We start from the raw sequence: 12,425 nt of genomic DNA, 5'->3' as shown, positions 1-12,425 counted from the left end.
ATATCCCCTGCCCCAATTCCCACAGCTATGGTTCCTATGCCACCTCCTCTAGGAAGGCCTCCTAAACAGGTCAGTGCCAATGCCCTGCTAAAGTGCTCATCGCTCAGTGTGCTGACCCCCGAGGCCCGTGTGCTCTGCAGTTTCTAGCCCCATGTTCCCCTTCCTGTACCAGTGTCCTTCCACACAGCAGGGCACGGAAGAGCACCAAGGCCCAGAGAGGAGGTCTCTGCCCTGTCCACGCAGCAGGACCAGGTGGGCTGGGTTCCGACCCTTCCCCAAACTGGAAATGAGGAAGAAGCAGTTTGGGGGGGGGGGGGTCTCTGGGCTCCCTCAACCCTGTGACTTTTACTGCAAAAGAGCAGAGCTGGGGGAAGGGCTTCCTGGTTCACATCTGACCCCCCAGGCCCGCATGGCTTGGTGACCACACAGACCACACGGCCACAGCCTTCCTCGCTGGGTCATGTCTCCTGTGTGAATTTACTTTGCAGATGTAAATATTTGCTGACTGCCAGCCGGTGGCCTAAGTCAGGGCTTAGGGTCAGAGCTGGGGCTCTGAGCTCTAAGAAACCTCCGGCCCAGGGAGGGGGCCTCTGGGAAGGCTTGCTATGTTCCTGGCCTGGTCAGGGTGGGTGAGTTTCATTCATTATATGCCCACTTTCTGCCAGGCCCGTTCCAGGCACTGGAGCTGAAGGGTCACGTTGGCAGTGGGGCCAGCTTAGTCAGCCTCCCCTCGGAGCACCAAGGTGGCTACAGGCAGACCAGCTAGCCACTGCCAAGGCCATAGGGTGCAGGGAGAAAGCCAGTGTGGCACAGGGGGAAGGGTGTGTGCGTGAGAAGCTGGGTGTTATGGGAACGTAGGACAGCAGTGGCCTGCCGGATTAGCAGGGAGGAGGGGCTGGCTGAGCCTTCTAGACAGGAATGGGAGTGGATGGGTGGTAGAAACGGGCGTGATGACAGAATATTTAGCCCTCGGGACTCTGAGCCTATAAAGCAGAGGCTTGGCTCTGTACCTGGCTGGCACAGGCACACATATGTGGGATGTGACCAGCCCTGGAGAGTGGAGAAGCTGAGGGGCCCTGGGAGGGCGTGGCCACACCCTGTCTCACATCTGCCCTGAGGCTTTGAGGCTGTGGACTCTTAAGTGAATGTCCACCTCTGGTTCCCTGCTGTGGGGGACAGGGGCCGTGGAGGTTCTAGGAGAGAGACATACATATTGGAAGGCAGTGAACCAATGAAGAGAAGCAGAGGCCACACGTCTCTGGGGAACCCATGAACAGAGGAGGGTGAGCCCCAGCTTCTTCACCTTTCTGTCTGGGGGTGCTAAGGCCAGCCTCACGGCACCCCACCAGTCTGATTAAGCTCCTCAGGGAGTCGTCAGCTGTGCTACCGCAGAACTCAAGCCTCACTCCAGAGCCGGCTTGACCTGGCTTTCCCCTCTGAGTCTCACTGTGGTGACGCAGAGGACAGCTGGTGACTTTCCTTCCCCATGTCACTGTCATTGAAAGAGGGGGTGAGACAGGATGCCACTGGAGAGAACCGGTCACAATACTTACATACTGTGTGACCTTGTGCAAGACCCACACCCTCTCTGGGCCTAGTTTGTATCATCTGGACTATAGGACTGGTGGACAGTAAGTCTTCAGGGAGCCCTGCAACAGAGTTACGGAGTGAAAGGGTAGGGAAGGGCAGTCCCCCATTCTGCACAGGTTTAGGCACTGGCCCCTCTTCCAGCCAGGACCCTGGCACTGTGCCAGCTCTCTGCCGCCCTGCCTGTGTAGTATATTTTGGCTTTGGATCTTTCTCATCCATTGTTTCCACAAGTAGGTGGCCAGGCAGAGCCCGAGCCAGGCCATTTTTAGCCATATTGCCTCCTCCTAAAGTCTGGAAGGACCAAAAGACGGGCGAATCTCAACCCTGGCTCTTATATGCTGTGTGACCCCAGGCTGATCCCTTCCCCTTTCTGAGCCTCACAATCCCCATCTGTAACATGGGACCTTCATGGTGGTCATGAACAATGTTACTGTCACAGCATGGACGTCCCCTTTCCATATGTGAGGAAATGGGTCCCTGTATCTACTGGGTCACCATGGTCACCTCCAGCATAGGCTGAAGAGCGGAGAGAAAAATTTATCTGGAGTATATGAAAAATGTCAGGCACAACTGTCCACTTTTTTTTTTTATTCTGGAATGGCAACGTTTCCTTTTCTCTGTAGCTGGAAATGAAGCTCTGGGACCCAGGGTCACGTCACAGCTATGAGATGGCCACAGGAGCAGCCAACAGCAGGGGAAGCAGCTGGGGGAAGATGGCCTAAATCCAGCTGTGGGAGGAAGGGCAGAGCCCACGGTGAGCCAGCAATGTCCCCACACTTCCCAACTCCTGTGCTCAGAACAGTTTTCCAGAATATTTGGACCTGGCCTCTGTTCTCCTTAGCATTGTAGGTGGGACAGCCCTCCTATCCCATCCGTCACTGTGAAGCCTGACACCACCTCACCCCAGGAACACCTGGGAAAACAGACTCCATTCTCAGACTCAACATATCACGGGTGGGGACCTGAGGCTTGGATGCACCTGACAGCCTGGTGCCCTTTACTGACGCCCCCACATATACTCTGTTTTTGTTTTGTTTTGAGATAGGGTCTCACAATGTAGTCCTGAATGCTAGAACTCAGAGATCCACCTGCCTCTGCCTCCCGAGTGCTGGGATTGAAGGTGAGCACCACCATACCCTGTCCTCCCCACCCCCCACTATGAACAGGCACAGTGCTCAGACTGCAGTCCTCCAGGCCGGGCTCTTGCATAATGTGTGTGGGGTTCTGAGCTAAAGGTTCCACAGCCAGTGGGTGGAGAAGCTGGCCTGGCCAAGAAACCCCAGGTACCTGGTGCCCAGGCTGGGACTCCGAAGGCCCCACAGAGACAGCGGGAGACATTGGAAGTGGTCTGGCACACAGCCTCCAGTCTCTGGCCCCACATCTGCTCTATCCTCACCTACTCACCAGGGCCCCAGGGACACAGTAGCCATTGTCTGATAAGACCTCACCCGACCTCCCACATCTTGGGGTTTGCCCACAGTACCCCTGTGGTCTCTTTGGCAGCTGCCCCTAGCAGCTGACTTTCCTTTACCCTTGGGGCTCTTCCATCTTCTCTGCTGGTGGGGAAGGCACTGGTCCAGGCTTCTACCCTTCCCATACTGTCTGCACAGTTCCGTCAGCAGAGGTGTCTGCTAGGGCTTGCTCACCTCGTTTCTCTGCAGCTCCACTTGAGACCCCTGCTTCACAACTGGCAAATCTTCTCCTCTGTCAGCTCATGCGAGGGATGGAACCCAGAGCTTTGCATATGCTAAGCAAGCATTATGTCACTCATAATGGACCCTGGGCCTACAAGCCCACCTCTTTGCCTTCACTTCCCCATCATGAGTTGGGGGAGGGTGGCTTCACTCAGCTCCTCACTCCCCTGAGGCAGCGCCCCACTTTCAATGTCCCTGATTGCGCTAAGGCCAGCGCCTCAGGTTTTGGGCCACTCTGTCCCCAATAGGGCCAAGCCTGGGAATGAAGTTCTTGATCTCTTACACCTGCTGTGTGAGCTCAGCCACGCAGTGAAGTAGGCAGCAGCACAGGAGGCAGGAAGGCCCAGGGAGAGCTGCAGGCTCCAGCACCGAGCCATCCCAAGCTGAGCATATACAAGGGCAGTGTGTGAAAGGGTCCCTCTGGATGGGACACATTCTGCACATGGGGAACACAGATGACTGTACCCCAAAGACCCAAGACAACAGAGCCAGGGAGACAGCATTTCAGTTCCAAGTAGCTCTGGGCACCCATGACTTCACAGAGTCTTAGACTCTTCTGCCACAGGGTGTGGATCACTGTACCCCTTTCCTAGCTGGCTCAGATAAATGGTCTAGGTTTTGATATCCTGTGGGGACATCTGGATGATCTCCCCAGTGCAGAGCTTGGATGTTGAACATCCCATAAGCTGAGATGCTGAGCCTGTGGTCCCCAGGGTAGAACTATTAGTGGACCTTGGAAAGGCAGGGTCCATGGGTTGGGGATGGAGCTCGGCTGGTAGAATGTTTGCCCCACACGCATGAAACACTCGGGCATGGTGGCACACACCTATAATCCCAGCACTCGAGAAGTGGAGGCAGGAGGCTACACAGAAAAGTCCAAGAGTAGCTGGGTGGTGGTGGCGCATGCCTTTAATCCCAGCACTTGGGAGACAGAGTCAGACAGATCTCTGTGAGTCTGAGACCAGCCTGGTCTAAAGAGCAAGTTCAAAGACTGAGAAACCCTGTCTCAAACTCCCCCCGCCCCAGAAAAAAGAAAGTTCAAGACATACCTGGGCTACCAAAAACTCTATTTTTGAAAAAGGAGGTGAGGCTAAGCAGGATTCTTTTAGGCCACTGAGAAGTGCACTTACAGGGGCACTAGCACCCAATCCAGCCCTTTCTGCATCGGCCGTGAGATGTACTCCTTCCCACAGGTCCAAAACCCTAAGACCAACTAACCAGTTGGGCTGGAAGCTCCAAATGTGAACCAGAATAAACCCTATTGCCATGTAAATGCATTGCATGAAGTATTTTGTCCTAAGACAGACGTGTGGAAAACTGGCTCACACACGTTAGAAGAGAGGTCTTGGGATGGTACGACTAGAAAGAGTGAGGCCACCTGGGCCCCTAAGAGGCCAGCTGTCACCATGAAGGGGACAGAGGCATCATCTGGACGGGAGGCACTTCATAAATGTCCCAGGTCCCAGGTCCCAGGCTTTCCTACCTTCCTCACAGGTCACCCCCGAATGTCCAGGGCAGCACCTCCATTCGCGGGTGGTCACTGTCTTGTACACCACTTTGTATGTGGGCCTCACCACCATCCTGTAGCTGAGAGAAAAGCCAGGAGCACCAGGTCAGCCTTCCACCAGCTTTCCTGCTCTTCTGTGACATCGCCTTCCAATTCCAGCCTCGGATTTAGCTCTTTACTCACCACCACAGCATGGACTAGCCTGCTCCTCACTGTGCAGTCAGAGCTCTAGCACGATCCCTCCATGCAGAGGCCCTGAAGCTCCTTCTACACAATGCTGCCTTTGTCTCACCTATCCCGAGGCCCCCCGACTTCCTGGGCACTCCATGCAATCACTCAGGTCTTAGCCCGTGCTGCGCCCCAATGAGAAGAACCAGCTCCTTCCCCACCACAGTGCCACTCACCTGCTCCCAGGGCAGCCCATGGGCCACGGGCAGTTCTGCAGCACTCGCTGGAGGTAGGTGCCATTCTGCACATGGCACGAGACAGTGCGGGTCACCACGTAGGAGCACCAGTTCCTAAGACAGACCCACAGAAAGGAAGTTCTAATGGCAGGCCCGGGACTCCAAGCAGATGGGCAAAGGGGACCATCTGTTCTCCAGAGCCCCGTCTCCAGGCAGGGAGACCCCTGGGTTCTGTGTCTTTTAAGTGTGGTAGCTACAGAACCTCTAGTTCATAAGAAAACTTAATGACCCCCATGCTAGGGGCTCCCAGGAGGCCTCAGGGAATGAGCTACAGGGGCAAGACGGAGCAGGGCATGATCATCACGGCTCTGCCTCACTTCTGGTCTCTAACATTGAGTTTCTGCCCCCCATCTCCTGCCACCCGTTGAAGCCTTTTAGAAAGAAGCATACCTTTTCAAAGTTATTGAATCTTCACCTGTTTCTTAGGAAAACCATTTCCAGTCAGGGGTTAAGAGGCAAACTCTGGAGTCAGCTGGCACTGAGGTCAACAACCACCCACAGAGAACACTGGAGACTCCAGAACCTCGGTCTCCCCCTGTGGGAAGTGGCCCTTACGTCAGGGTGCAAGAACTTCAGTAAAGAATTCCTCACGTGCCTCAAGTGTCACAAGGAGGCTCCCATCAAGGTCTGCGATGGACAGCGCTCGGCCCAGAGGCGGTTTGACAAGCATGTCTTATCTTAACCTTGTGCACACAGGCACACGTGCATGGAAGCGGAGCGTGGGCTAGGCTCTTTCCCTCTACTCGATTTTTCTTTGTTTATTTAAGACAGGATCTCATTAGGTATCCCAGGCTGGTCTCAACAATCCTCCTGCCTCTGCCTCCTAACTCTGGGACCACAGGCACGTGCCATTTTCCAAGCTCCCGCCGTCTGGAAGGACGCTTGTTCTGTAGCTTTGGGCTGTGTTGACAGCCGGTTCTCAGGTTAGCCTGCTGAGACCTAGCCTTCTGTCATGGTCTTGTAGCCGCTCAAACTAGTGCCAGGTTTGAACCATGCCCAGCATTGTGACGACCCTCACTTTTCTTGCTCCTGTCAAGCCTGACCATCCCATCCATCAGCTGACCTTCCCTGGACCTCTCTCCCCTTGGCTGGTTCCAGGGAGGCCTAGAGGATGAGGGCACTTCCTCAGCTTCACAGACTGAAGCTTTCTCTTCCTTGTAGGTGGAGTGGAGCTGGGGCAGCTGAGTGGGGGGTGGGGGCTACTGGACTGGTGCAGGGAGGAGACAGGGACATTCCAGGTGTTCAGTAGCCCTCAGCCTTGCCTGGGGTCAGGAGCCCAGAGCAATTTGTTGGGGCTCAGGAAGGAGGAGATGGTGTCAGGTGGCCTTTCTCAGTCTGGGCTGTCTTCCCTACTTTTCACGGCCTTGAGCCCAAGGTCAGCAGCTTCCCAGGCTGAGGCCTTCACAGAGCCACGAACCATGTCTCAACCAACACACAGAGCAGATGAGAACCAATGACTCTGGAATCAAAGGCCAGGCCTGGTAAGCTACATTCTTGGGCTCAAATCTGACTCTGTGCCCCCAGCTTGGTGACATGTTGTCTTCTCTTCCCAAGGTTTCGGTTTCCTCTCTAAAATGGAAGGACGTCTTTCTGGCTTAGTAGAGAACCATTTAAATACCCATAGCATATAGTAAGCCCAGTGTGTGCAATCGGCATCCTGACGGGTCAGTCATCTGTGCTTAGAGCATTGCATCCTAGCTATCTTACGGAGGGGACACTAGCATCAGTGAGGCAGTACCTGACCTCTCACATGGCATCCACGGATGGGGACAAGCACAAACCGGCGACCTAACTCTACATGCTAAGGGAGGTAGGGAATGGAGGGTTAACCACAGCAGCTTCTGAGCATCAGGAAGAGAGAGGAAGCAAAGGAGAAACATGGTTGGCTCCATTCATGGCACCCCTTAGACGGGTGTTGTGACCTGACCTGCATTGTCTGTGCTCTGGAGGCTGAGGCTGAGGATCGGTTGGCCTAGCCCAGGTGACATCGCAAGACTCCCACCTCAGAAAAATAAAATATAATGGCAAATAGCTCAGCTGCAAATGCCTGATGTTGAATCCTTGGAACCCACGTGAGGGTAGAAGGGGGAAAAAAATCAACTCTCCAAAGTTGTCCTCTGACTTCTACACATGTGTGACACACACACATACACACTCACATGCACACACATACACACCCGTGCGCGCACACACATATACACACACATACACACACACTCACACACATACACACACACACACGCACACTGTGGACAGTCTAAGATCATGCCCTCTATATGTTTCCACACAAACAGTGTCATATAGTCTCACCGTGCACACCCGTGCACACACACACACACGTATACACACACACACACACACACATACTGTGGACAGACTAAGATCATGCCCTCTATATGTTTCCACACAAACAGTGTCATATAGTCTCACCGTGCACACCCGTGCACACACACACACGTATACACACACACACACACACTCACACACACATACTGTGGACAGACTAAGATCATGCCCTCTATATGTTTCCACACAAACAGTGTCATATAGTCTCACTGTGCACACTCGTGCACACACACACACACACACACAAACTGGCAGAGGCAGGCTCAGCAGAGCTCACATGCATTTGAGCTTCTGGGCACATGGCACACCCAGCCACGCTCTACATGCGTGAGAATACCCTGCCCCCCAGCTCTGAAGGAGGCAGGGGCAGTCCGAGAACTGTGGAGACTCACAGTATTCCCAGTTATTTGCCACGTGCCAAACTCTGCCTGAATCCCCTGTAGGATTCAGTGTAGGACATTCGGAGCCAGTAGCTGACCAGACATTTTATACAGGTAGGGATACTCAAGCCAGGAGGAGTGCAAGGTCGGCGGCAGCTGCCTCCTCCACCTGAAGGAGCAGAAGCCCAAGCTCCGACCTCGCCCACTTCCAGGCATAGCAGGAGGTTTGACTTGGTTTTTTACATCTTATTTGTGTGCGTGAGCATGTGTGTGTGTGTATATAATTTTGTGCATTCCTATGCATGTATGTGTGCATGTAAGTATGTATGTGTATGCATGTGTGTGCATCTACATTTGTGTGTGCATGTGCAAGCATATTGTATGCATATGCATGTGTGTGTGTTCATATGCATGCGTCTGTGTGTATGCCAAAGTGTGTGAATGGAGTCAGAGGCCAACTTGTGGGAGTCAGTTTGTTCTTTAAATGTGAGTCCTTGGAATTGAACTCTGGTCATCAGGCTTGGTGGCAAGCACCTCTACCTGCTGAGCCAACTCAGTGGTCCCTGTAAGTTTCTTGCAAAGTATGTATTGAATACAGTCTCTGCTTGCCATGGAACTCAAAGTCCACCATGACTCCCCATTGTCCTGCAACCCCTGTTGCTTCCATCCTCAGTGCTGCTCACATCTACTGAGCACTCACGGGCCAGGCTGCCCCCTTTCCACTTCTATTGTTTAGGATCTATTTGCAGAGCTCCACTCCCTTATTCTGGCAATTCCTGTTCACTCTTCAAGGTCCAGCCAAGACTGAGGTCTCCTCAGCCATGCACAATAGCCCCGAGCTATATTCTCTCCCATGAGATGAGGGCATAGGCAAGGACCAAGTCCATACAGAATTCAACTCACAGATGTTTGTTGAATGACTGCGTGACTGAGAACACAGCAGCCTAGGCAGAGAAGTCAAGACCCAAGGCTTTCAGAGAGAGACATGCAATCAATACTCAGACACCCTGCCGTCTCTGAGGACTGCCTTCCCTGAGGTGTGGCCAGTGATAGAGGTGCCCAGGGGCCAGGTAAGGCTGAGAGGTGGGTCACGGGTAGGGCTGGGAGGAGACCACACATCTCTTCCTGGTCCTCCACCTCTGCCCATTCAGCACCTCCAGAACCTCCAGAGGCCACTGAGAGGGGCAAAAAAAACCAGGCCAAACCAGCTCATCCTGGCCCCAGCGGTCCTCCCAGATGTCCTCCCAGATGTCCTCCCAGTGGACCTGTGCACCGCCTTCATGGAGTGGCCCAGGGGACTTTGTCTCCTCAGGGCCCAGGGCTGCGATCCGAACAGAGATAGGAACTAATTGCAGAAGGCAGCCAAGCGGGCCAGGGGCCAAGGGCCGTTATGAAAAGGAGAGGAAAGAACTGAGACAGGCCGGTGGGGGTGGGGTGACAAGAGCCAGAACCAGAACCGCACTGGGGTACAGCTCCAGTCCTGTGATGTAGTTTCCTGCAGCTGTCAGTGACCCTGGGACATGGTCCCGACTGGCTCTGACCTTGCTATGCCCATCTGTAAATGGGGAGAACAGAGCAGCTTCCCTTCAAAGTGCTCCGTGAGCCCTACCTCTGGGGACAGTTCTTCCTGGCCTGAGGTGTCAGTCAGCCGTGGCTGATGACAGCCGTGACTGATGACAGCCTAGTAGGAGGGGCCAGGACATCAGCATCATGCTGTCTTCACAAGGTTCCACAGGCCTTACATAGAGGGAAACTGAGGGCCTGAGAGAAAGCACCTGCCTGGGGTTAGCCATATGGGCATAGAACTGGCATCTGTGAATGGCTGGAGCCATTCAGAGAAACGGGACTGAGGCTGGGAGGGAAGTCACAGGGGCAGAGCAATCCTACTAGGTGGGGGCCAGGGACTGGCAGCAACGACATGTTCCAAGGTGGCTCCGCACAGCCCCTGGGCACCCTAGCTGTAGGGGGCCCGAAGTCTCACCACATTCCTGGGGTTGGGGGTGGCCCCTTGGATGCCTTCCCAGGCCACCCCCTCCTCAGGCACAAAGCCTCTTTTCTGCCTTCCGTCCCTCAGCTGCCAAGGGGTGCCTGGGGCGCCTGGCTGGGAGTGAAGGGAGGGCTGATCGGGCGCGACATCCCCATGCTGTCTCCAAGATGCTGGGACAGGGCCATGGGGGGAGGCCCTGGCAGCCGAGGACCTCAGTTAACTCCAGTTTGAGGTCCCTACCCTACTTAAAGTTGGTCACAGTGGGGATCCACGTACGTGGCCGGCACTGGTTTTCATTCTCAGAACAAACCTTCAAACACAAGAACAGCAAAAAGAGGAAACTGAGACTCGTGGCCATGGTCTGGCCCCGTGTCTATACGATGGGGGTGAAGGCACAGCAGGAGGGGCTTGCGACCCTGACATTGTGACAGCGAGGGACAGACCCCAGTGAAGGCCAGAGACCTGCCCACAGGCAAAGCTCCCACTCAGGACGCCCTGCGGCTCTGGGCTGGCAGGTGGGGAATATGGCCATAAGCTTTCTCTTCCATCACCCCGTCTGACCCTGGAAAGCCCAAATTCCTAATCCCTCTCAAGTCAGCATCTGGGATTCTGGGGGCTTGCTGTACGGGCTGGGACAGGTCATCTCTGTACCTCTGTTTCTCTAAAAAACATAAGAGAAGGAGCCTTGGATGGCAGCTGGGGAAGGTTCTAGAGGCACCAGAAGTAGGAAGAGGGCCAAACCAGCTGAGTCTGGCACACTGTAGGTGGTGCTGTGACATCTGCCCCACGGCTGTCCCTATGCCTCTGCCACTTCTGCCCTCTGAGTCTGCTCATGTCACCTGCTCCCGGGGACCTGCTGGCCTCTGACCACTGAGAAAGGGGAATTTCTGAAAGGAATGAAAGACTGAGGCCGCAGGGGGCCGGGGCCCTGGAGGCCGGTGAATAGGCTGAAAGAACTAAGAGGCCGGGCACATTGTCCCGGAGACAGAAGCAGGGACTGCAGGCCGAGCAGGTTCAAATTCTGCCATCAAGCCCAGGGAGAGATGTGAATCCCAGCTCTTTCACTTATAACCCACGAGGCCCCATCTCGGCCATCACCGGCCTCAGTTTGCTCCTCTATTGAATGGGGGCAGGTTTTCCTTCATTCTTCAGTCCTGAAAGACACCATCTAGAAAAGGCCCCACAGGACCCTGTCCTGGGAAACACTCCACAAAAGCCGGCAGAGAGTCACAGGCTGCTGGAGTTCCAACCAAATGCCAGGTCCCAGGGGAGCCTCTGACACTGACCCACTGTGCAGACTCCACCCCAGTCCTTCCTCCAAGCGAAATAAATAGCTGGGGCACTAAAAAAAGGCAGCAACAGGGAAAAGGGAAGGGGATCCCTGAAGGGCCAGGCCCACAGAAGTCCTGAGAGACTTTGGTTACAGTGCCATGGGTTTATCTTCCGGGGGCTCTGGGATCTCAGGAGAGGAGTAGGGGAGGCGGTCTGTCCTTTCATACATGGGTAGGTGAGCGGGTTCTCCAGAGCACCGGGCGCCTAGGTCTCCGCCCCCACAGTTATGGTATGGGGAGCCCCTGCTCCAGTCCCACACTGCCACCAATGTGGGACACAGCCCCTTGCTCCAGTCCCGGGATTGCACGGAATTGAGGTCAGGTCCGCGTCCCAGTCCCGGTGTTGCAAGGAGCTGGCTGGGGTCGGGTCCCTGTACCAGTCCCGGGTTTGCACGGAATTGAGGTCAGGTTCCTGTCTCAGTCCCAGTGTGGCAAGGAGCTGGCTGGGGTCAGGTCTCTGTCCCAGTTCCAGCGTTGCAAGGAACTGGAGTCCTGTTCCCTGTTCCAGTCCCGGGATTGTTCGGAGCTGGGGTCGGGTCCCTGTCCCAGGCTCGGGGTTGCACGGAGCTGGGGGGTCCAGTTCCCTGCCCCAGTACCGGGATTGCACAGATCTAGGGGAGACTTACCTGCGACCCGAGAACCGGGCGCCCGGGACGCTCCACGCGGCGCCGCCTCCCGGGAGCAGGAGCCCGAGGCAGAGCAGTGTCCAGGCCCGCGGACCGCCCATGCTGTCGTCCCCGCCGCTGCCGCGGTCGCGCAGAGCCGGTTCCGGGCTGAGCAGGGCGGGGGCGCTCGGCTTCGCCCGCCCCTCGCCCCCCGCCCCCGCCAACCCGGAAGCCGCCCGCGCCCCCGCCAGGACGCCCTCCAGGTGCCCACCTGCGCCACAGACCGGGAAACCAAGGCTCTGGTCGCGGTCCCCCCAAGCTGCCAAGACCCGAACCCACCACTCCTGAGTAATCACTGCCAGAGGCACCCCTCTCTGACATCTTTGAGGAACCGGGTTCCCGAAACATGCAGGATCCGCCCATCGACCCAACAAAGGCTTCCTGAGCTGTGCCATTGTCCCGGGCATCTCACCCCGCATATCCTGCCCTGACTGAAGCTTTTCATCACTCCATGATGGGCG

The 12,425-nt window shown here is 55.6% G+C and overlaps 1 protein-coding gene across 4 annotated transcripts in view; it reads right to left on the bottom strand.

Annotated features, from left to right (window-relative positions):
- The window catches only part of Emid1 (EMI domain containing 1), a 48,114-nt gene extending 36,079 nt beyond the window's left edge, over positions 1-12,035 (bottom strand). For all 4 annotated transcript variants that reach the window (XM_057771850.1, XM_057771853.1, XM_057771851.1 and 1 more), the window contains exons 1-3: positions 11,926-12,035; positions 5,196-5,309; positions 4,768-4,871 (exon numbers count right to left, since the gene is read on the bottom strand). In XM_057771850.1, the coding sequence (XP_057627833.1) occupies positions 4,768-4,871; positions 5,196-5,309; positions 11,926-12,026 (319 nt within the window). In that variant the 5' untranslated portion in view covers positions 12,027-12,035. The remainder of the gene's footprint in view (positions 1-4,767; positions 4,872-5,195; positions 5,310-11,925) is intronic.
- Between the last annotated feature and the right edge of the window lie 390 nt (positions 12,036-12,425).

This window comes from Chionomys nivalis, chromosome 6 (genome assembly GCF_950005125.1).
Source record: "Chionomys nivalis chromosome 6, mChiNiv1.1, whole genome shotgun sequence".
In the NCBI taxonomy this organism is placed as follows: Eukaryota; Metazoa; Chordata; class Mammalia; order Rodentia; family Cricetidae; genus Chionomys; species Chionomys nivalis.
This window is presented reverse-complemented; position numbering and strand designations above follow the sequence as displayed.